Below are 26,122 nucleotides of genomic sequence, written 5' to 3' on the forward strand. Positions count from 1 at the left end.
TGTTGCTATGGACTATGGACTGGTTTTGGTTGTGCTAAGGGTTTTTTATACGAGTACACACTAGTTTATTGATTTATTTGTTTCTTGTATGTTTGTCTATGTGTATTGTGTTTACAGGTCTGTTGGAAAGCATCAAGTAAGGATTCCATTGCTCTGTTGTCAGCACATATGACAATTGAACATTCTTGTCTTGTATCTACAAGAATCCACCAGGTGGCGCTAGAATGGCAGCCTCGCCTACAGTCTGACCTTTTCATCTTTTCTTTGTTATTTTAATGTGTTTAAAAAGTATGTGTTAATGTTCTCTGGTTTGTTTTATGTGGGGGGTTGGGGGGGGGGTGTTGGGGGAAACGTTTTTGCAATCTTGTTTGCTTTCCCGGTGGTATCTCCGGTCACTCTGCGGCCTAACATCGTGGAGTTGGAGGCCTTGTTCTGGGCAGACTTTGTGGACTTACCATCGGAGCCGATTCCTTGCCTGGGATCGATGCTCCAACCACAGCCTGTGGACTTTAACATCAAGGAGCTCGCAGTCTCGGGAGAGACTGTGTTGGGAAGCCTCAAAATCCGCACGACGTTCGACATTACACGTCATCATGGCTGGGACCTTTACTGCTTCTCTTTCACGGCTCCATTTTGGGAGTATCTTCAACGCATCATCTGTACTGCAATCACCTTCTGAAGGACAATTATAGATGATCAATACACGATGATCGAGCTACTGAGGTCTTCAACCTAATTAAAAAATAAACACAATCCTCTTTCGGAGCAACCGTGTAGAATCGGATATTCAGTGGCATTTAGTTTCCCCCTTTAAAAAATCCACTAAATGTCTAAAGGAACAATGAGTGTCTTCTTCAGCATTCCCTCAGCATTGAGAATATCTCACTTTCACTCTGTCTTAATGTATACCAGCTTTGAACCCTGTAAATGTGAAACTTCCAAAGTTTCCCTTGTTCCACAAATTACGGATGGATTTGGTTATCTGAACATTTGTATCTGAACATCCAGCATTTTGTGTCCATCTTCGGTCTCGACCAGCATCTGCAGTTCCTTCCTACACATTGAAATCTTCATTGATTGGTAACTTCACCCTCTAACTCTTTTCTACTCAACTTCCCCCAATCCCACCCAAGTATTGTCCATGCATCCCTTTCCATATTCCAGCCCCCTGACACCCAGTTCCTTTCTTGTCCTCCCACCCCTTCATACTCCAGGTCTCCCATCTTGTTCTTACCACTCCTCCTCCCCCCGTTCCCTTCTGCCCACCAACCCTTTTTCTGTTTCCCCATTTCACACCCCATGATCCCCTCTTATCAGATGCCAATATTTGCACCCTTTTGTCTTCTCCACTCATCACCTCCAGCCCTGTTTTCTATCCAGCCTTCTCTCCCGCACCTGATGCATCTTCTCACCTTCTCTCCTGTTCTTCCCCCACCCCTTACCCCATTCTACCAGCTACTCCATCAGACTGAAAAAGGGTCCTGACCTAAAATGTTGTCCATTTCCCTTTAAAGATGCTGCCTGACCCGCTGAGTATTGGTCTGAAGAAGGGTCTCGACCTGAAACGTCGCCCTTTCCTTCTCTCAAGAGATGCTGCCTGCCCCACTGAGTTACTCCAGCATTTTGTGTCTACTGAGTTCCTCCAGCCATTTGTTTTTGTTGAAGGTTCCAGCATCTGCAGTTTCTTGAGTCTCCAAGCATCTTGCATCACCCACCTTCTGAACTAAAGGTTTGGGATCTCCGACAGAAGTCTCACCAGAGCCCTATACAACAGCAGAAGAACCTCTTTACTCTTATACTGAAATCCTCTTGATATGAAGGCCAACATTCCATTAGCTTTCTTCACTGCCTGCTGTACCTGCACGCCAACTTTCAGTGACTGGTGTACAAGGACGCCCAGGTCTCGCTGCACCTCCCCCTTACATAACCTAACCCCATTGAGATAATAATCTGCCTCCTTGTTTTTGCCACCAAAGTGGATAACCACACATTTATCTATATTATACTGCATCTGCCCACTCACCCAACCTGTCCAGGCCACCCTGCAACCTCCTAACATCCTCTTCACAGTTCACACTGCCACCCAGCTTTGTGTCATCCTCAAACTTGCTAGTGTTGCTCCTAATTCCCTCTTCCAAATCATTAATATATATGGTAAACAGTTGCGGCCCCAACACCGAGCCTTGCGGCACTCCACTTGCCACTGCCTGCCATTCTGAAAAGGACCCGTTCACTCCTATACTTTGCTTCCGGTCAGCCAACTAATTTTCTATCCATGTCAACACCCTACCCCCAATACCATGCGCTCTAATTTTAGTCACCAGCCTCCCGTGCGGGACCTTATCAGTTGAGTTATAGGCAGCTGTATCCTAAGGTTCATTATAAGATTCATTATAAGGTTAAAGATTTAGATAAGAATGTATAAGACATAAGTAGTAAGTTTGTAGATGACTAAGGTTTGTGGCATAGTACTGTAGACAGTGAATATGGTTATCAAAATTACTGCACGATCTTGATCACCTGAGCACAATGGATGAAGAAAGGTTAATTGAACTGCCAGAGGGGGTAGTTGAGGAAGGTACAATAACTGCATTGAAAAGACAATTGGACAGGTGCATGAAAAGGAAAGGTTTAGATGGAGAATGGGACCAACTTAGATAAGGCATCTTGGTTGGCATGGAGGAGTTGGGCTGAAGGACCTACAGTATTTCCATGCCGTATGATTCTATGACTATGAACTTGCCACAGCCTCTGGATGTTAAAGCTGTTCAGAACAGAGGTTACTGTTGGATTGCAGTCCAGAGATGAATGAGCGCTCGGTGGAACTGAATGTTAATGCTTACGATTTCTTTGACAGCGTTACATTGACGGAGGATTTACGAACAGCCAGCCTCTGTATGACAAGAAGAACACCATCACCATTTCCCCATTCTCAGGAGAGATCGATATTTGTCCCAGGGATTTTGTTGATTGCTTCTTACTCTGCTTTGCCAACTGCACCTTCGGATTAACCCCTGAAAACCTGCGTCGCATCGGCTTGGCTCTCTTCCCACCAAGCCCCAAGGTAATCTTTTTGTTCAAAGACTGCGTTCAAAATTATTTCAAATCCTTCCCAAAACCATCAGAAAAACTGCCTAAAGGTAATCACTTTCCACCTGCCTAATTTTCCCACCATGAATCTAGCATCTATCTGATGACAGGGGTGTCAGGGGTTAAGGGGAGAAGGCAGGAAAATGGGGTTAGGAGGGAAAAGATAGATCAGCCATGATTGAATGGCGGAGTAGACTTGATGGGCCGAATGGCCTAATTCTGCTCCTGTCACATATGACCTTACGCTACCACAAGTTTAAAGACTTAAACTCTTTGCTCTTTTTCTGATGTACGGAGATGTGGTTTCTCAGGGATCGTGGAAAATCAATATAGTAAAGATGGGTGAAGTTAACAATATTTAGTCAAGATACTTTCCTGGCTGAAGACATCCCGTGCAATCCCAAAACCATTCCATGCATTCAAGTAAACTTGTGACCCATCAGTTGGACTTTATCCTTTCTATGATTTACTGCAACTGAGAATTGCAACACATGTCCTTTCCTTCTTCCCTTCTTCACCTGCAATACTTACCTGGTAAATCTTTTCTGGTTTCTGTAAATCCATAACTGGGTTGAGTGTAATGTAAATCCTTTCTCATTCACCTGCAATACACCGCTACCCCCCCCCCCCCCCACCCAAACCCCCCACCTCTCCCCCCTTCCCCCAAGCCCCCCCCCCCCCCCAGCCAATCCCTAATTGATCTGACTCCCATCTTTCTCTATCCAAAATGTCCCAACCCCCCCACCCCTATGTAATTCCCCAGGATTCTATCAGTCCCCAATCCAGTCTCTGAGGATGTCTGTCATCTCACACACCACGTATTATAAAATCCTTATCACCCTCTAAAATCCTGTGCGCACTTTATCCCTCACTGGGAACAGCCCCATCTTTCATGCAACCCTCTACAACATCCCTATCTCTCATTCTCAGGTGCTGTAAACCCCATCACCCCCATCTCTCTCCCCAGTGTCCCCTAACCCTCAGTCCAGTCAGTGGTCTACACACTGGAAGGAATTATGATAATGTAGTTCTTACAACCCAGCGGCATGAATATTGAATTCTCCATCTTCAAGCAACCCTTGCATTCCCTCCTTTTCTCTCCCTCCCCCACCTTAGACCTCTTGCTGATTTCACAGCTTCGTATTCTTCCATTACCACCATGTCCCCAGCCAACAATGGGCCATTGTGGGTTCCACCTTTGCTGAGTCATCGAAGCAGGCTCTGCTTTGTTCTGTACCTCTCGTGTCCCCCTCCTGTCACCTATGCCTTTTCTCCAGAGATGGTGCCTGACCCACTGAGTTACTCCAGTATTTTGTGTCTGCCTGCTGCATTATGATTCTTGTTTTAGGTTCTGCAGAGATTTCTCTGGAATGGCTACAGTGACACCTTGCTTTACATGCAGACAAACAGTGAGTATGAATGTATTGTGGAACTTGAACTTAACATGGGTGTAGAGAAGATTTGAGCACCTGAGCAATAGGGAGAGTTTGGGCAGGCTAGGACATTTCTTGGAGCGCTGGAGGCTGAGGGGTGATTCTATAGAGATGTATAAGATCATGAGGGGAATAGAAAGTGTGAATGGTCAGAGTCTTTAACCCAGAGTAGGGGAATCAAGAACCAGAGCACATGGGTTCAAGATGAGATGGAAACGATTTAATAGGAACCTGAGGAGCAATCTTTTTCATACAAAGGGTGGTGGGTATATAGAATAAGTTGCCCGAGGACATCGTTGAGGCAGCGACTATAATAAACAACATTTAATTGACATTTGGACAGGTACATGGGATAAGAAAGGTTCAGAGGGATATGGGCCAAATGCAGGCAGGTGGGACTAACGTGGATGGGGTATCTCGGATGGCATGGGCAAGTTGGGCCAAAAGGCCTGCTCTGTACTGTATGATTCTATAATTGTAAATGTATTTTCAGTGAGTCATGCAACTGGAAACAGGCCCTCCCCACCCTATCCAAGATCATGTAGACCATTCTAACACTAATTGTGCTTTTGAACTTCCATAGACATAGACATAAAGCAGTACAGTACAGGAACAGGCGTTTCAGCCCACAATATATCTGACAATATGCCAAGTTCATCTCTTCTGCTTGCATATCTCAATTTCTTACATATCAATATGCCTATCCAAAAGCTTCTTAAATGCCACTCTCGCTGGGAATGGAAAGGAGTCGATTATTGTCGATTTTCCACTATAACCGAGTGAGGTATTACCGAGTGATAGAGTACCATGGTAGCAAATAGTAGAAACAAAGAACTGCAGTTGCTGTTTAATACATAAAATAATGCAAAGTGCTGGAGTAACTCTGGGTCAGGCCGCTTCTCTGCAGAACACGGATAGGTGACGTTTTGGGTTGAGACCCATCTTCTGACTCTCCGTCTGGAACTGGGCATGGAATCCTGGTAAGTTGGTGGATCTGACCTATTGGGATACTCCAGCACTTTGTGTCCTTTTACATAAAATTCTTGTGATGTTATATCCAAGTGTTCACCTTAAAAGATACTGCCAAAATTAAACACAATTCTATCAGTAAAGACTCTTGCAGTTTTTGGACAAATAGTGAATGATTTACACTATGCATTTACCTGAAGGTCTACATCACTGTCTTTGAATGCTATCTCATTCCTTAATATTTGGGAAGGGAAGAGACTATTATTTCAGAATTTAGAATTTACAAAGAACCTGTGTTTGTTTCCAGACATGCTAAGTCTTGATGCCCCAATTATAGTGAAGATTTTATCAAATTACCACTGTAAGAAGCGTCTCCAATGTCTGGCTACATCGGGTGCTGAAGAGGCCAATCGCCGTCTGCAATTTGAAGCGAGCTGCAGGGCTCGTTGGTCGGAAGGCCAGCCTTCTCGGCGCAAGGTCCGGATTCCTAAAGGTATCGTTCTCATATGTTTCTCCATCCTTTGATGATCACATCACTTAGTAGGAACCCGAGTGAACATTGGGGACCACGGGTGACCACGGGTGAACATTGGGGACCACGGGTGAACACGGGTGAACATTGGGGAGTTTACTGGACTTTGGTTCCTTCCCTCACAGTGGAAAACTTTGGTGCCGCTGTGGGGATGTTTGTGTTGTGGACGACTGTGTTCTGTGTTTTTGTGGGGTTGTTTTTGTATGACTGTAAGGAAAATAGCATTTTGTTGTCTCTTAATTGAAGAGAATGACAATCAATTGAATCAAAATTCAAAATCCAAAATCCAAAAATAGTTCAAGTTCAAGTGAGTTTATTGTCATGTGTCCCTGTATAGGACAATGAAATTCTTGCTTTGCTTAAGCACACAGAAAATAGTAGGCATTTACTACAAAACAGATAAATGTTATGATATGATATAAATATATACACACACGAATAAATAAACTGGTAAAGTGCAAATAACAGAAAGTGGTTATTAATAATCAGAGTTTTGTCCGAGCCAGGTTTTAAATAGCCTAATGGCTGTGGGGAAGTAGCTATTCCTGAACCTGGTTGTTGCAGTCTTCAGGCTCCTGTACCTTCTACCTGAAGGTAGCAGGGAGATAAGTGTGTGGTCAGGATGGTGTGGGTCTTTGATGAAACTGACAGCCTTTTTGAGGCAGCGACTGCGATAAATCCCCTCAATGGAACGAAGGTCAGAGCCGATGATGGACTGGGCAGTGTTTATTACTTTTTGTAGTCTTTTCCTCTCCAGGGCTAATGAATAATTTGCACAATGCTCTTGCATGGAGCCTTCACTTGTTGGAATCTTCACTCCAATCAATGTCCTCCCTCACTTCTCCACCACGGCCTCTTTAAGACCCAGCTGAAGTCTACTCCATGAAGCCCACACCCCATGTTTTTGCCCTGAATGATTGTGTGGCTCTATGAATTCAGTGTGAAAATTCCCCCTGAAGTGCTTTCTGATGCAAAACCATATTAAACCTGTAATATCAGTGCAAGACATTGTTGTTCTATTCCACGGACTGAGATCTTATTGAAATTGGGAGGTTTGGCAATTTTAACGACTGAGCCCTGCGTGATCAAAATTTGCTACTTTGTGCTCCATATTTTCCAGTCATATAGAAGAGGAACACCAAACCATTGAATTTCTCAGAGAAATCACATTGCTACACAGTTATCGCTCGTGATCACAGGTAGAACCTGCAAACTCCACAGAGACAGCACCTGAGGTCAGGATGAACCCTTAGTTGCTGGAGGTGTGAGACAACTGCACTCCCACCTTCGAGACCAATCTTCTAGTGTGCCCCAGTTACATTGTATTGGCAGAGATCTGGGAGCAGGAGGCTGGCTGGTTTGACAAGTAGGAAGTCTATATAGAAGCACAGAAGAATGATCAGAGAGAGTGTGCCAAATACCGAACTCATTTCCATTCTCCATCCACTTCTCCCTCCCATTCATTCACAATTCCTTTCCATTTCATCCTCAATTCTTGCTCCTTTTCACCCCTTGCTTACAATTATCTCCTAAGGTTTCCCTCCCTTTGCCCTCTCCAATTCTCGCTCCTTTTGCCCCCTTGATTCTCCCGTCTATCCCCCCCCCCTGATTCTACATCCCTTTGCTTTCCTCGATCCTTTGCATTTGCCCCCCCCCCCACCCCTCTCAATCCACCCCTTTCTCTCCCTTGATTCTCTGTTTTTGCATACTTGAATCATTTTTCTGTATTCTCTCCTTTAACCCGCCTCGATTCTTTTTCCCTTAGCCCCACATTCTTTCTCACCATCAAGTGACATCTTTACAGTGTTGTTGATGTTTTAAGATGTAGCTAAATTATGCTTTCCCCATTTTTTATCAGCATTACTGTCGATGGGCATTTGGAAGAGCAGCATCTTTGACATCTGCAGTTTGGTCTTCTATCCAATACACTATGTGACATCTGTTGCTCAAAGGTAAGTTTTGGACTCTTTCTCATAGATTTGCTTGTTTCTTTAGAATTTTGTGTTCTCTGATGTTTTTGAACTGATCTTCATAGAAAGACAGTGCTGACCTGAGGGGCTGAATGGCCTACCTCTGCTATTTCCCAAGCTCCTATGAAGATTCAATCAGCAGTAATGCTACCAAACCACTCTGTGATGAACCCATACCCAGTACCATCAGTACCAATTATAAGTGTTTCTCAATATAGTGAAGCACTGATGCATCTCCCAAGGGGGGAGACTAGATGGTGGTCCTGATGGGCTCTTTGTCCATGTTTGGCCTGATGCCCTAATAACTTAATGGAGTCAATGTCGAGACCTACCAGGGCTACTCCCTCCCACCGGTGACCTTGTATCTTGGCCAAAACGACTGACGTTACCGAGAAAGATGATGGAAAAATAAAGACACAATGTGAAGACATGGACAGGTGATGTTTCAGTCAGGACCCTCTTTCAGACTGACTGCAATCGTTTTTAGTTTAGTTTAGAGACATAGCATGGAAACAGGCCCTTCGGCCCACCGAGTCCACGTTGACCATCGATCATCCCGTACACCAACGCACACTACACTAAGGAAAATTTATGATTCTTACCGAAGCCAATTTACCTACGAACCTGTATGTCTTTGGAATGTGGGAGGAAACCGGAGCACCCGGAGAAAACCCATGTGGTCACGGGAAGAACATACAAACTCCATACGGACTGAACCCGTAGTCAGGATTGAACCTGGGTCTCTGCGGTGTAAGGCAGCAACTCTACCGCTGCATCACTGCGTCACATTGAATGGCGGTGCAGCCTCGAAGGGCCGAATGGCCTCCGCCTGCACCTATTTTCTATGTTTCTATGTTTCTACGTCTCTGGGATGTGGACGGAAAGCAGAGCACCCAAACAAAACCTTCTGGGTTTTGTATTGACCATGTAACAACATGCAATTTGAGGATGAAAAACGAAGATATCTGAGACCTTGGCTAAATCTGTGAGAGTGTGACACTCTCAGCCTGTTCCTTGACTAGTCTATGGGGTGATTCTCATGACGTTGAAGCAAACTACCCAATTTGTCAGTGACTAAAACATTCGAGGGATGGCTTGTACTTTGCAGAACTGTTCGGTATAACTGAATGCCTTATAGTTTACTTTAGTTTAGAGATATGGTGCAAGGGCGGGCCTATTGGCCCACCGAGTCCGCACCAACCAGTGATCTCGGTACGCTAACACCATCCTACACACAACAGGGACAATTTACAATTTTAACAAGCCAATTAGTCTACAAATCTGTACGTTTTTTGAGTGTGGGAGGAAACCGGAGCACCTGGGGAAAACCCACGCAGTTCACAGGGAGAATGTACAAAATACCTTCAGATAGAACCCTGCAGTCAGGATCGAACCTGGGTCTCTGGCGATGTAAAGCAGCAGTCCTACCCCTGCACCACCATGTCGCCACCTTACTGGACGTATTTCAAAGGAGATTTATGTGTAGAGGCAATCAACAGTAGCAGATGCTGGAAATCTGAAATAAAACGATAAATGCTAGAAACTCTTGAATTAGTCCGCCTCTGGTCTTCCCCAGTCCGTGTTTTAATCTTGAGATCCTCAATCTCCATAATTTCAAATGTCTTTAGCCTGGATCTGGTAGATGAGATTGAAAACTGTTAGACTTTGAACCGATGCAAAATTAGACTTCACTTTGATCAGGTCGACCTACGGTTATATGTATCAATATAATTTAGAAGAGAAGAGGGAAAATATTAATTCTACTTGCTCGTAGCTACTGACAAAGAATTTTAGAATCAATTTAGACAAAAAAAAAACTGAAGTAACTCAGCGGGTCAGGAATCATCTCCAGAGAAAAGAATAGAAACATAGAAACATAGAAAATAGGTGCAGCAGTAGGCCATTCGGCCCTTCGAGCCTGCAACGCCATTCAATATGATCATGGCTGATCATCCAACTCAGTATCCTGTACCTGCCTTCTCCCCATACCCCCTGACCCCTTTATCCACAAGGGCCACATCTAACTCTCTCTTAAATATAGCCAATGAACTGGCCTCAACTACCTTCTGTGGCAGAGAATTCCTGAGATTCACCACCACTCTCTGTGTAAATAAATGTTTTTTCTCATTTCAGTCCTAAAAGATTTCCCCTTTATCCTTAAACTGGGACCCCTTGTTCTGGACTTCCCCAACATCGGGAACAATCTTCCTGCATCTAGCCTGTCCAACCGCTTAAGAACTTTGTAAGTTTGTAAATAGGTGACGTTTAGGGCCGAGAACCTTCTTCAGACTCAGTTTGCGTCTTCAGAAATGAGACTTCAGAATCAGTTTCCTCTGGCCTATTGTGTTCCATGCATTCCTAAACTGAAATGGTCTTCCCGTGAAATATTTTAAAAATGGATTATGTCATATATTCGGCGGTTGGCTGCTGGCATTTGGAAAAGTGCAATTGTTGCATTAAATATCCCACCACAGTAAGTTCTTTGATATTTATTTTATTCCATCTTTGTCTCCCCTTCCACCAGGTTTAGGAAGCGGTTCCTTCGCATCCCGAATGCAATTGGTTCGATGTTTAAGAATGATGTTCGTCGGACCACAGAATTGCCAAATGTTTCCAGAACAGAAAGATGCAATTCTGCCCATTGCGTTCATATTGGCTCCATTTAACAACAATCCATTTCATTACATTTCCCAGCCAACTTCCTGTAGCCACACATTTGTATTTCCTTTAGCAGGACAATCAGTATTTCTTTAGAACGCTACAATTGAATCTGCCTCTGTGAAAACTGCAGACATTGCATTTTGGACCTTAATTGAATGCTACATATTAATGCCTTTCAGAGAGTCAAAATGAGATACAGGCCTTTCGGCACAGCAAGTCTGTGCTAACCCATTTACACTAATCCTGCATTAATCCTATATTTTTACTCTCCCCACATTATCATCACCTCTTCCCAGATTCTAATACTCATCTACATACAGTGGACAGGTCTGAAGAAGGGTTTCGGCCCAAAACGTTACCTATTTCCTTCGCTCCATAGACGCTGCTGCACCTGTTTAGTTTCTCCAGCATTTTTGTGTACCTACAGTGGACATTTAATCTCCTTAACCTGCATGGATGTGGAAAGAAATTGGAGCTTCAGGGAAAATGAATGAAATCCTGGGCCCATGACAACCCTGGGCCTCCTCCACTGGCAGAGTGAAGCCATACACAATTTGGAGGAGCAGCACCTCGTATTTTGCTTGGGCAGCTTCCAACCAAGCGGCATGAATATTGATTTCTCTAACTTCAAGTAACCTTTGCATTCTCCGTCTCTCCGTCCCTCCCCCACCCAAGTCCTCTTGCTAATTTCAATGTTTGTATTCCTTCGCGATAACCTCGTCCCCAGCTAACAATTGTGGGCTCCACCTCTCCTGAGCCTTGGATGCAGGCTCTTTGTTCTGTATCCTGCCATGCCTCTAGTGTCCCCTCCCATAGGCATTGTCCGAGAAGCTGCTCCGCCATTCAATCATGATTAATCTATCTCTCCCTCTCAACCCCATTCTCCTTTCTTCTCCCCATAACCCCTGACACATGTACTAATCAAAAATCAATCTCTGCCTTAAAAATACCCATTGACTTGGTCTCCACAGCCTTCTATGACAATTAATTCCACAGATTCACCACCGCCTAGCCAAAGAAATTCCTCCTCTAATCTTTCTAAAGGTATGACCTTTTATTCTGAGGCTGCCTCAGGTCCTAGACTCTCCCACCAGTGGAAACATCCCTTCTACATCCACTCTATCCAGGCCTTTCACTATTCAGTAAGTTGCAACGAGGTTCCCTCTCAATCCTCTGAACTCCAGCAAGTACAAGACCAGTGCCGTCACACACTCATCATATGTTAACACAATCATTCCTGGGATTCAACGGAATTCAACTGTGTGTTGATGCAACCGGGTGTCTTTGTACAGTAGTCGCTGAAAGCTAATGCAATTGCTACAAGCATTTAGATGGCAAATGATATGTCTTTCTTGGGGATATGGGGAGAAGGCAGGCACGGGTTATTGATTGGGAGACAAATGGCCATGATCACAATGAATGGCGGTGCTGGCTTGAAGGGCTGAATAGCCTCCTCCTGAACCTATTTTCTATTTTTCTATGTTTATTACAATGGTTCCTTGTCAGTATTTTCCCCTTAGTGGCAGAAGAGCTATCCATCACAACTACACATAATCATCTCCATTTTATATTTATTACCTATTCACGTTCATGTCATGGGAGCAGAATTAGGCCATTCAGCCCATCCAGTTTACTCCACCATGGCTGGTCCACCTTTCCCTCTCAACCCCATTCTCTTGCCTTCTCTCCACATCATTCACATGACCTTCACCAATGAACCTACAGTAGATGCAACCTCAGTACAAGCTAGACTGTGCCATTGCCCAACGCTTCCTAAACCTTTCTTTTCTCAGTATTGCATCTCGCCTCCAACAAGCTTCTCACTAATCTGTAGGACAAATGCAAAACTGGTCAACCTATGTAACCTCCACTCCAGAACCAGAGTGGCACATTGTGCACCTGGTAGAGCTGCCACATTGCAGCATCAGAGACCCGGGTTCAATCCTGACCTCCGGTGCTGTCTGTGTGGAGTTGTTCTTTTTGTGACCACGTGGTTTTCCTTCGGGTGCTCCGGTTTCCTCCCACATCCCAAAGACGTGCGGGCTTGTAGGTTAATAATCCTCTGCAAGAATAAAAATGCCCCTAGTGTCTGGGGAGTCGATGAGAGAGATTCTAGTTCCATGAACATAGAACAAGTGTGAATGAGTGATCGATGATCGGCGTAGACTGGGTGGGGCCGAAGGGCCTGTTTCCATGTTGTATCTTTAAACTAAGCTAAACTAAACTATACCAAGGTCACCCCGATCCTGATTGTGGAGCAGCCAGCAGTCACGTATGTGTATGTTTAGAGGCTCCATGTCATTTTTGACTCATTCACTAGATTGTATGAGATACTGGGTCTTGCACTAAAAATCTGCAAAACCCCTACCAACTGTTCCCCATTCACTCTCACCTTCAATACACCAGCATGGATTTTAGAGTTTGAGGAAAATTAGTTTTGAAGATCGAGAGCTCAAACCATGCACATGGTCTCTCGTCTGCTGGTCAGCAGTGAACTCAGAGAGTCAATAACCTACAAGCCCACACGTCTTTGGGATGTGGGAGGAAACCGGAGTCATACAGCGTGGAAACAGGTCCATCAGCGGGTTAATTTGTTTCTGCAAATTGTCCCCAGTATGCAGGATAGAACTAGCATATGGACTCAGTGGGCCAAAGGGCTTGTTTCCACACTGTATCTCTAAACTAAACTAAACTCTGCCTCAGTAACATTAACTAGCTAACTAGTCACCACGAGCCTCTGGAGGGGTCCATCAATACCATCTGTGCACAATCCTCCAAACCTACAGGCAGGATGAGCAAACCAATGTCAGTGTCCTCATGCCCAGTATTGAGCTACAGGCTCCAATGACCAGGGCATGTTGCTGCCATGCCTGACATCAGGCACTTGACCCGCCCGCTGAGTCCGCGCCGACCAGCGATCCTCATACACCAACACTATCCTACACACTAGGGACAATTTTACAATGTTACCTAAGCTAATAAACTTACCAACTTGTACATGTTTGGAAGATGGGAAGAAACTGGAGCACCCGGAGAAAACCCACACAGTCACAGGGAGAGTGGACAAACTCTGCGCAGACAGGATCAAACCCGGGGTCTCTGGCACTGTCAGACAGTCACTCTAACGCTGTGCCACTGTGCCCCCCCGCTTGAGAGGCACAAAATTAAAGTCACAGTTTCATTAACTTTACCTGGTTCACTGCAAAATATATTTTATTATTGCATAACATCTCTTTTTAAAAAAACAAACTAAAAATTTCTTGGGGTCTAATATGAACTACATGCAATAATCTGAAAAATCTGCTCGTCCAGAACCGCTGATGAATTTAAAACTATGGGAATTGTGGAAAAAGTAGGTCAGACGGAATCAGACTCTAGCACTGTGGTGAAAGGTGTTGTGAAAAAATACTTTCAAGTAGACCCAGGGGATTGCAAATGCTGGTTTACAAATAGAGACACAATGTGCTGGAGTAGGTCAGTGGATCAGGTACTATCTCTGGAGGACATGAACTGGCGACGTTTCAGGTCGCAAACCTTCTTCAGACTTTCAGTATTTTAAAGTTGAACGTACAGTACAATCATCTGCTTGCCGATGTCCAGTCAGAGGATGGTGAATCTGTGGAATTATTTGCCACGGAAGGCTGGGGAAGCCATGTCAGTGTATGTATTTATGGCAGCGAGATAGATTGTTGATTAGTACGGGTGTCAGAGGTTATGAGGAGGAGGCAGGAGAATGGGGGTTAGGATGAAGAGATAGATCAGCCATGATTGAATGGCAGAGTAGACGATGGGCCGAATGGCCTAATTCTACTAACATTCCTTATGACCTTATGAGTTTTGGCAGGGCCTATCGGCTCCAATCGCAACACAGCCTTGGTCCATCTACACGTCACGTTGCCTCGGCAAGGCCACCAGCATAATCACGGACCAGTCTCACCCCGGACACTCTGACCTCTCCCATCAGGCAAGAGGTACAGAAGAATGAAAATACACACCTCCAGATTCAGGGGCAGTTTCTTCCCAGCTGTTAACAGTCAACTGAACCATCATCTCACCAATTAGAGAACAGTAGATAGACACACAATGCTGGAGTAACTCAGCGGGACAGGCAGCATCTCTGGAGAGAAGGAATGGGTGACGTTTCGGGTTGAGACCCTTCTTCAGACTTAGAAGAATTCTTCAGAATTGGAGAATGGTGTGGACCTACCATCTACCTCGTTGGAGGCCTTTGGACTATCTTTAATCGTAGTTTACTGGATTTTATCGAACTAAACATTATTCCCTTTAGCCTGTATCTGAACACAGTAGATGGCTTGATTGTAATCATGTATAGTCTTTCTGCTGACTGAATAGCACGCAACAAAAATGTTTTTCACTGTACATCGGTACACGTGACAATAAACTAAACTAAACGAAGAGTTGAATTCCTGATTTGGACAAGAGTGTCTGGCTGAGGATATCCAGTTAGCTGTATTTGACTGTATTGTTGCAGGAATTTGCAGTGGCCTGCTTTGACCTTGTTCCTGTATTTTGAGCAGAAGGGTTTGTCTTCAATGACCATTCAAATGTTTGGGACAGTAACATAGACACAGTCTCTCACTGTGGTATTGTGTCCTCTGGTCATGTCTTCATTTTTCAGGTAGATATTAACCATCCCTTGGTGTAGTCAAAGGGCAGCAGATGAGTTCTGCCTGGATTGCCAGACAATATTTATCCCTCTGCCAACTGTAATGCACCACCTCAGGTTATTGTGCAATTCTCTGGTTATTATGTGATTTCTGTCAGAGCTTGCTGTGCACAAATTTGCTGCTGCATTTCCTTCATTGCAGCTATGACAACCCTTCGGAGGCACAACTGTAATCTTAAACACACGAGGGACAACCTGGAGTTTGGTTTTGGTTGGTTTAATTTAGAGGTACAGTGCGGACACAGGCCATTCGGCCCACCGAGTACATGCCGACCAGCGACCCCCGCACACTAACACCATCCTACACAAGAGGGACAATTTATAATTTTTACTAAAGCCAATTAAGATATATAGATATAGACATGCCATTTATTGTCACTATACATGTACAGTGAAATTGAAAGCTGCTCGTACTCGGTGCATACATATAATTTAGTACAAAAACAAGAAACAGAAAAACAAAAAACAGAAGGGAGAAGAGGGGGGGGGGGGATAGGTGCACAATTCTGCGGCGCTATATACATATATACAGATGGAAGTCCGGGTGTTGGGCTGTGAAGTCAGTGCATGTGTAAATTTGAATTAAGAGTAGTTATAATTTTCGGAAACCCACAAACCTGTACGTCTTTGGAGAGTGAGAGGGAACTGGAGCACCCGGAGAAAGCCCACGTGGTCACAGGGAGAACGTACAAACTCTCTACAGACAGCACCCGTAGTCAGGATCGAACCCGTGTCTCTGGCGCTGCGAGGCAGCAACTCTACCACTGCGCCACCGGGCCGCCCTAAACAAGCCCTCTAATAAAATGCATTGGAGATACTTGAAGGCTTTCTTAAAGAATCATCAGTTGCACAAGCCTTTGCTACATGTTGGATGCTCAGTGCAAGAGTTCTTATTCACCATCTGAACTCAGTATTTCCTTTACACAAGGTGCAGAAGTAACAGCAGGTCAGGCAGCATCTCTGGAGAGCATGGATAGGCAACGTTTCAGGTCGAGACCCTTCGTCAGACTGAGTGTAGGGGGGCGGGGAGAGAGGAAATCTGGTAAAGGAGAGAGGCAGGACAACGTGTGGCAGGTGAGGGCGACTTTGTTAGGCCAAACACCAGAGATAAGAACAGAAGACGTGAGACAAAATTGAAGTTGTGAATTGTGAAGCTAGAGGGAGGGAATTAGAGGGGGGGGCAGGGGCGGGTGGGAGGGAGCGGACAGGTAGGTGGGAGTCTATGTGGGACACATGGGAGGAGATGGGGACGGGGGGAGAAAAATGGGGGATTCTCAGTGGGGAGGGGGGAAGGGGGTTAGGTAGAGGCTTCCTAAAACTGGAGAATTCAATGTTCAGTCTGAAGATTCTCACACATTCCTTCTATTCATAGATGCTGCCTTTCCTGCTGAGTTATCCAGCATTTTGTGCCTATTTTCAATGTTCATACCATTGGGCTACAAGCTACCCAAGGGGGAATATGCTTCCTTTGTAAGGGAGAGGAGCTTCACTGTTGAATTGAGCAACACTGCCCTCCACTGGCCACTTTACTCCAGTGCTCTTCGTGGAAACTCCGAGTAAAGTAGTTCATTCAACCAATTCTGATTTGTTGGCGAGGGGTAAAGGGGGGAAAAGATTTAATAGGAGTCCGAGGGGTTACTTTTTCACACAAAAGATAGTGGGTGTATGGAACAAGCTGCCGGAGGAAGTAGTTGAGAAAGATGGTATCGTATTGTTTAAGAAACTTTTAGACAGGTACATGGATAGGACAGGTTTAGAAGGATACTAGACCAAGTGCAGACCCATTGGGTCTGATCCCCCAATGGTGTGATCCCCCAACCCAATATTCCACCATGCACCCGTCTCCTCCAACGGAATTGAAGCCGTTCCCAAATGTAAGATTCCAGCATTCCCCTGCCTCCCTCAGCAGTGGATTAAAAAAAACTCCAATTGCACCTCCCCTGCCTGCTGCAGCAGTGAAAAGTTCAGAGTGTTCCTGTCTTGCAACTTTGTTTTGAAGTATGTTGGAAGCTGATAGGAAGGATCAGCCGTCAATTAATCAAAAGGCAGAAAGGCAGCCGGACGGATGGACGGCAGGCGGCAGCCACAGACTTTTATATAATAATAGATAGATGGGCTAAATGCAAGCACGTGGGACTAGTGTAGATGGGGCATGTTGGTCAGTGTGGGCAAGTTGGGCCGAAGGACCCGTTTCCATGCTGTATGGTTCTTTAAAAGAAATGTCCATTCCTTTTGCTTTATCTCAATAAGCCTCCAATGTTTTTATATCCAACTCTCTTTGGAAAATTATTCTTGAATCTGATTACATCACCTTTTCATTTTGTGCATTCCATTTGTGGGTGGCATGGTGGTGCAGTGGTAGTGTTGATGCCTTACAGCGGCAGAAACCCAGTTCGATCCTGACCACGGGCGCTGTCTTTATGGAGTTGGCATATTCTCTGTGTGATCCCGTGGGTTTTATCCAGCTGCTCCGGTTTCCTTCCATATACCAAGATGTGCAGGGTTGCAGGTTACTTGACTTCCACAAAATTGTCCCTGGCTGAAACGTTGCCTATCTCCTTCGCTCCATAGATGCTGCTGCACCCGCTGAGTTTCACCAGCATTTTTGTGAATATTTATTTTTAATTTGTATTCTGAGCTAAAACCACAGCATTTCCACTCTTACAACTGAAGACTTCATCTCTTGTACTAGGCTAAAATATCTGTTCCCGTTCTTCTACAATGCATCAGCAAAAGCCTGAAATGAAGATATATCCTGTTGGCCTCACCATTATAAAAGTCTAGCATGATTCTTAGCTTTGCATTCTATGTCTTAGTTTAAAAAGCCAAATGTCCTTTTTCTTTAAATAGGTTTCTCAATTTGTCCTGTTGCCTCCAAATATACTCGCATTCACAGAATCATTGAACAGCCATTATTCAATATAATGACAACCGGAAAAAATAAATGCAGATACAGGAGATTTGAAATAAAACAAAAAATGCTGGCAACACTTTTCAAGCCAGGCAGCATCTGCAGAAAAAAAAAAAAAAATTGATCAGTCTGATGAAGGGTCTCGACCCAAAACGTCACCTATTCCTTTTCTCCAGAGATGCTGCCTGACCCGTTGAGTTACTCCTGCATTTTGTGTCTATCTTCAACAAAATTTAAACGTCAGGTCTACTGAGTTTAGTTTAGTTTAGTTTAGTTTATTGTCACGTGCACCAAGGTACAGTGACAAGCTTTTGTTGTGTGCTATCCAGTCAGAGGAAAGACAATGCATGAATACAATTGAGCCATTCACAGTGTACAGATACATGTTAAAGGGTATAATGTGAATAACATTTAGTGCAAGGTAAAGTCTAGTAAAGTCCGATCAAAGATAGTCCGAGGGTCTCCAATGAGGAAGATAGTAGCTCAGGACTGCTCTCTAATTAGGGTGGGTGGTTCAGGTGCCTGGTAACTGCTTTAATCGAGCTATGCCAAAGATTAATCTACTCAGTTTCATTTTCCCATTCTTACCCGCATTTCTGTATATACTTCCCCCAAAGTATTTATCCAATTCCCTTTTTTAGGCAATTAGTAAATGTGTACTCGCCATCTGTTTAGGAATTGCATGTCAAATACTCAATTCTCATTTTCCTTGCTTTGTCCATAATTCTTTCACCAATTCCTTTAAATCCTTCAATCACTGGAAACGTTTTATCACTATTCTGCATAAGCCCTAACCACATGTAAAACAATATCTGCTTAGTCATTATTACGACAGTCCCACACCTTGTCTGTTATTTTAACTGTCCCAACCCAATAAATCTATTTCCAACCCTCTCCCTGACCACCTGAAATGTTAATCTCTTTTCAAATCTACTTCCTGAATGTTCCTAAATTTCAGTTTTTTATTATTGAAGTAATCTTTTAGCTGTGCCTTTATATTCTCCAATAATTCACCATTTTGTGAAACTTAACTAATACCAAAGTGTCTCTGGCAGCTGCTGACTGTAATTTCCATATGAATTGTCTTTGGGGGATTCCCTTTATATTAACCATCAGTCTATTCTTGTATGGTCACTTTGCCAATTTTGTTTCCTTTTTCACTTCTCTTCTGAATTTTTTTATTCTCGGCCCAATTCCTGATTCCTACTTGTCATCAATCAATTCTCCTTTTTCCTGTTTCTATCTGCTATCTTAACCCTTCATCATCCTGAGAACTCCGGCTATGGTTGCCATCTCCTTCCTCCACCCTACTTTACCAGAACCATCTCTTCTTTCACCGCCAAGATGGTTCTTTCGGTTCCTCGTTCCATATGAGCACTATCCTCTGCATGAAGAAATTGCTCCTCTGGTCTCATTTAAATCTTTTCCCTTTTACCTGAAACCAATGGCCTTGAGTTCTGAACTCCTCTATCCTGGGAAAAAGACCATGACCTTATTTATACCTCTCATGATTTTGTATACCTCTATAAAGTCACCCCTCAGTTTAGTGTAGTTTATTGTCACGTATATCGAGGTACAGAGAAAAGCTTTTTTGTTGCGTGTTATCCAGTCAGCGGAAGACTATACATGATTACAATCAAGCTGTCGACAGTGTACAGATATAAGATTAAGGGAATAATGTTTAGTACAAGATAAAATACAGTAAAGTATTGTTAAAGTCCAAGTGTCTCCAATTAAGTAGATGGGAGGTCAGGACCATTCTCTAGTTGGTGATTGGGTGGTTCAATTGCTTGCAGTCACAGAGTCACTAAGTGATACAGTGTGGAAATAGGCCCTTTGGCCCAACTTGCCCACACCAGCCAACAATATCCCAGCTACATTAGTCCCACATGCCTATGCTTGGTCCACATCCCTCCAAACCTGTCCTATCTATGTACCTGTCTAACTGCTTCTTAAACAATGTGATAATCCCAGCCTCAACTACCTCCTTGAACAAGCAGCTTGTTCCATACAACCACCATCCTTTGTGTGAAAAAGTTACCCCTCAGATTCCTATTAAATCTTTTCCCCTTCACCTTGAACTTAAGTCCTCTGGACCTCGATTCCCTTAGTCTGGGCAGGAGACTCTTTGCATCTACCCGATCTATTCCTCTAATGATTTTGTACAGCTCTATAAGATCACCCCTCATCCTCCTGCACTCCAAGGAATAGAGACCCAGCCTACTCAAACTCTCCCTATAGCTCACACCCTCTAGTCCTGGTAACATCCTCGTAAATCTTTTCTGGACCCTTTCAAGCTTGACAATATCTTTCCTATAACAATGTGCCCAGTTACAATATTCTAAATGCGGCCTTACCAACATCTTATACAACTGCAACATGACCTCCCAACTTCTACACTCAATACTCTGACTGATGAAGGCCATTGTGTCCACCTGGCCAATCGATCCCCATCCTGCTGCAATCTTTCACAACCATCTTCATTATCTGCAAAACGACTCACTTTTGTATCACCAGCAAACTTGCTAATCTATGTTCTCATCCAAATCATTGATGTAGATGACAAACAGCAACGGGCCCAGTACCAAACCCTGAGCCACACAAGGCCTCCAGTCCGAGAAGCAACATGCCACCATCACCCTCTGCTTTCTTCCATGGAGCCAATTTGTTATCCACCACCATGACAATCTATGATAAAAGCTGGGAAGAAACTGTGCCTGAATCTGGTGGTGTGCGTTTTCCCACTTCTGTACCTCTTGCCTGATAGGAGAGGGGAGAAGAGGGATTGTCCGGGGTGCGACTCATCCTCCAGCCTCCTATGCTCCAGGGGGAACAGTCCCGGTCTAGTCAAAAAGATGGACACAAAAGGCTGGAGTAACTGAGGGGGACAGGCAGCATCTCTGGAGAGAAGGAATGGGTGATGTTTCAGGTGGAGACCCTTCTTCTTCAGTCACCCATTCCTTCTCTCCAGAGATGCTGCCTGCCCCGCTGAGTTACTCCAGCATTTTGAGTGTATCCTCAGTATAAACCAGCATCTGTCGTTCCCTCCTACACACCCAACCTATTCAATCTCTCCTTATGCACAAGCCCTCCAGTCTCAGTTACATGTTGGTGACTCTTTTCAGCCCCTTGCCACCTTAATGACATCCTTCTCATAGCAGCTTGACCAGAACTGCCAGGAATACTCCAAATGTGATCTATCTCGCCGCCCGTACATTTCTGTGACTTTATATCGCATGTTACAGAGTGTTCTGCTAAATGAATAGACTCCTCCAGTAACCTGTGCCAAGAACCATGTGTGTGTGTAATTTTATCTACCTGGGAAAGCAAGTTATTAGGTGAATGTTTGCTACTGCTTAAGCATAGCATTACTAGCGGCTGAAAATGTTTAAACTACGTGGAGGGTACTGCTGAATTTGCCTGCAAACCTAACCAGTCTGTGAGGTTTAACCTTTACGCTATCAGAAGGTTCTAGGCAATTACTGTTTCCAGGGCTGTAGCTCTTTAATTTTTTACTGTCAGAGTGAAGCTACACGCAAAGTGGAGGAACAGCGCGTCCTATTTTGCTTGTCAGCTTACAACCCAGCCATATGAACGTTGATCTTTCTAATTTCAAATAACCCCTGCATTCCTTCTCCCGCCCCCCTCTCACTGTCCGACTAGTTCCACTGTTTGCATCCCTTGTGTCCCTTCACCTCTACCCCAGCCAACAATGGGCCATTGTGGGCTCCACCCTTCCTTGGTCATCTGTTGCCAGCTCTGAATTGTTCTGACCGCCAGTTCCCCCCCCTCCCCCTCTCAGCCCCCCCACTACTTTCCGTCTGAAACATCACCTGTTCCTTCTCTCCTGATGCAAACTGGCCCACTGATTGTCTACCTTTGGTAGTTACCTACAACATGTGCAGGAAGAAATGAGCAGCTGTAGTTCCTTCCAGCACATACCTGTCCATAATTTTTCAGTTTAATGTTGTGACTTTAGATAAATTCTAACATTGCAGTCATAAAGGTGGTTGATAAATAACTGCAACGTGTACCGAACTGTAAATACAAGTTTAAAATACAAGTTTTTGGGGATGATCAGCCATGATCACATTGAATGGCGGTGCTGGCTCGAAGGGCCGAACGGACTACTCCTGCACCTATTGTCTATTGTCTATTGTCTAAAAAACAAGTATCAGAACTGTTTTCCCTGGGTGTGAATGACATAGAGGGCATGGCCTTAAAGTGGGACGGTCAATGATTAAGAGAGATGAGCAGGACAGGTTTATTTGGTTGGTGCCTGGAACACGTTGCCAGTGTTGGCGGTGGAGACAGATTTGATGCCGATACTGCAGGCCAAAGGCTCTGTTTATGTGCTGTTCTGTTCCATGTAACTGTCTATTACTGCCTGCTCTTATTTATACACGTAACTGCAGATTTCCAACTTTCTGTTGACATTCTTGATCTAGTTAACAAGAAAACAGTAATTGCTGACAATCTGAAGTTGGCCTAAATCGAGGCATTGTTTTGTCCTTCACATGGTAGATGGCCAATGATAAAGGCCAGCATGAGCAGAGTCTTTTAAACCTTGGGTGGTCATTGCTCGTTGAGATAGCTTTCACACAATCATGGAATTGTTAGGGCAAAGGAACGGGCCACTCTGTCCATTAACTTCGTACTAGGTGTTAGTAGAGCAATTCTATCACTCACATGCCCTACGATCTTCGCCCATTTTATTATTGCAAATTATTAGCCAATGTTAACCATTCCAATCCAGAATTTAAAATGTCACAGAAATAAACAGATCATCTGTCGATCAAATGTGTAAATGTATAAAATCATGAGAGGAATGTGTGTATTCCACTGCACATCAATGCTTCTGCACATCCTGCCGTTTACTGTACACTTTTCCCTTTCATTTTACCTCCCAAAATACACCATCTCAGGCTTGGTCAGTGAAACACCACCTGCCATTTTAGTTTAGTTTAGAGATATAACGTGCAGTCAGGCCCTTCGGCCCACCAAGTCCACGACGACCCCTGCACTAGTTCTAAGATTCACACTAGGTACAAGTTACTGAATATTTAGGAAGGAGCTACAGATAGACACAAAATGCTGGAATAACTCAGCAGGTCAGGCTGCATCTCTGGAGCAGGAATAGGTGACACTTCGGGATGAGACCCTTCTTCCTGTTTTTGAACCCTTTTTGGAAGAACGACCTGAAACGTCACCTAATCCTTTTCTCCAAAGATGCTGCCTGACCCGCTGAGTTACTCCAGAATTTAGTGTCTATCTCCAATTTACGGAGGCCAATTAACCTACAAACCTGCACATCTATGGAATGTGGGAGGAAACCGGAGAATCCGGAGAAAACTCATGCGGTCACAGGGAGAACGTGCAAACTCCGTACAGACAGCAATTATCTCTGGAAGATTTTTTTTGCATTTACCAAGCCAATTAACCTACAAACCTGCACGCCTTTGGAGTGTGGGTGGAAACCGAAGATGTCCGCGAAAACCCACGCAGGTCACGCAGGGGAGAACGCACAAACTCCGTACAGACAGCACCCCATAGTCGGGATCAAACCCGGGTCTCCGGCGCTACATTCGCTGCCCCTGTCCCACTTAGGAAACCTGAACGGAAACCTCTGGAGACTTTGTGCCCCACCCAAGGTTTCCGTGCGGTTCCCAGAGGTTTTTGTCAGTCTCCCCTACCTGCTTCCACTACCTGCAACCTCAAGCAACCACCTGCAACCCCCAGGAACCACACGGAAACCTTGGGTGGGGCGCAAAGTCTCCAGAGGTTTCCGTTCAGGTTTCCCAAGTGGGACAGGGGTCAGGCAGCAACTCTACCGCTGCGCTACCGTGACCACGATTCCTAGTTCTTGTGCTGCCCATCCTAAGTCTACATTCTCTAGTAAATCACCCCGCTGCCTCTCACCACACAAGTGAAAGATTGACTAAAACGCTGCTTCCCTTCCAGCTCTTCTTTCCTGTCACTGCCAGTTGCAAAATCACTGTCAATTGTGGAAGCAGAATCTGCTCCCAATGACTTCTGCAAACCTATTACTGGAAGTGACAAAGGCTTGGTGTTCTTTGTGACATTAACCCAGTGGTGGACCCACCCTCTCAAGAGCCAGCTGCAGCATGGAAGGCAGAAGCCACAATCACTTAGGCCTGTGTTTAGTTTAGTTTAGTTTAGTGATTCGGCGTGGAAACGTATTCGCAAGTCCGCGCCGACCAGCGATCTCCGCTTACTAACACCATCCTACACACACAAGGGACAATTTACAATTATACCAAGCCATTTAGCCAACAAACCTGCAGATCTTTGGAGTGTGGGAGGAAACCGGAGCTCCCAGAGAAAACTCACGCAGGTCACGGGGAGAACGTGCAAGCTACGTACAGACAAGGACCCATAGTCAGGATCAAACCTGGGTCCCTGGTGCTGTAAGGGAACAACTCTACCGCTGCGACACCATACCGCCCTGTGGTTGTGTGAGTGAGGGGTGTATGGGTGGAACCAGGTGTTGGTGACTGGGAACATGGTGAAATGTGGTGCAGTGGACCACATGTTGTCGTGGTGGTAGAGTTGTTGCCTTATAGCGGCAGAGATCCTGGTTCACTCCTGACTGCGGGTGCAGTCTGTGCGGAGTTTGCACGTTCTTCCTGTGGCCGCGTGGGTTTTCCCCGGGTGCTCTGGTTTTTTCCCAGAATCCAAAGACGTTCAGGTCTGTAGGCTAATTTGGCTTTGGTGAAATTGTAAAATTGTCCCCATTATGTAGGTTAGTGAATGGGGTGATCGCTGGTCGGTGTGGACTTGGTGGGCTGAAGAGCCTGTTTCCGCACTGTATCTCTAAAAGTCTATAAAAGTCAAACTGTGCAGCCAAAGGGAGTGCAGTTCAGTACACGTCTAGAACTAGACACAGACATGGTTAGATGTGTGATGGAAGCAGGAATTTGAGGCAGAACCTGGGGCTGGTGACTGGAGTTTACATGTAACATAGAACAGTAGAGTATAAGAACAAGGCCCTTCGGTCTACAATGTCTGTGCCAAACATGATGCCAAGACCATCACATATCTACTTGCACATAACCAATATCCCTCCTTTCCCTGCATATTCATATGCCTATACAAAAGCCTTTTAAATGCCACTAACATATCTGCTTCAACCACCACCCCAGGCAGCACATTCCAGGCTCTGGTGAATCGTGTGACTGCTGGTGCCTGTAGCTGCAACATTGATCAACCAACCACCTGCGTGTCTTCCTTTACGTTTCCGTATCTGGTTGCGTTTCCTATCGGGCTCACTCTTCCTGTTGCCCTTCCTCCCACCAGTGGGCGGGTAACCAGCGACATGCCCGATCAACATGCGAGTCTCACCGCTGACATTCTCACTGAAAGAGGAAGCTTCGCCTTCAAGATCCCCTTTTGAGGAGGGAAGTCCACCACCAAGATCCGCTATTGAAAAGGGAAGTCTCATCTTTGAAATACCCGTTAAACAGGGAGTCAGATAACGACTCATGGAGTCATACAGCGTGGAAACAGGCCCTTCAGCCCAACTTGCCCACACCGACCAACATGTCCCATCTGCCTGCGTTTTTGGCCCATATCCCTCTAAACCTATCCTCGTCATCCAGTGTCAAGGGTTATGGGGAGAAGGCAGGTAAATGGGATTAGGAGGCAGAGATCAGCCATGATTGAATGGCGGAGTGGACTCGATGGGCTGAATGGCCTAATTCTACTCATGGAACATGTGAACTATCCAAGTACCTGTCTAAATATAAACCAGCATCCTTCCTATATTTTCTCTTTGAGAACCCTCAGTTCCAATGATTATGGCTGTTGCTATAAATACTGGGTTGTCTGGCAGAATCAAGATAGATACAA

The 26,122-nt window shown here is 44.8% G+C and overlaps 1 protein-coding gene across 1 annotated transcript in view; it reads left to right on the top strand.

Annotated features, from left to right (window-relative positions):
* LOC129708799 (uncharacterized) overlaps positions 1 to 15,810 on the top strand; it is a 31,389-nt gene extending 15,579 nt beyond the window's left edge. Inside the window, exons 4-8 of the mRNA XM_055654782.1 lie at positions 2,858 to 3,064; positions 4,439 to 4,499; positions 5,800 to 5,985; positions 7,883 to 7,976; positions 10,519 to 15,810. Coding sequence (XP_055510757.1) covers positions 2,858 to 3,064; positions 4,439 to 4,499; positions 5,800 to 5,985; positions 7,883 to 7,976; positions 10,519 to 10,660 — 690 coding nt within the window. The 3' untranslated portion in view covers positions 10,661 to 15,810. The remainder of the gene's footprint in view (positions 1 to 2,857; positions 3,065 to 4,438; positions 4,500 to 5,799; positions 5,986 to 7,882; positions 7,977 to 10,518) is intronic.
* Positions 15,811 to 26,122: the final 10,312 nt, after the last annotated feature.

The sequence above is a fragment of the Leucoraja erinacea genome, chromosome 24 (genome assembly GCF_028641065.1).
Source record: "Leucoraja erinacea ecotype New England chromosome 24, Leri_hhj_1, whole genome shotgun sequence".
NCBI lineage: Eukaryota > Metazoa > Chordata > Chondrichthyes > Rajiformes > Rajidae > Leucoraja > Leucoraja erinaceus.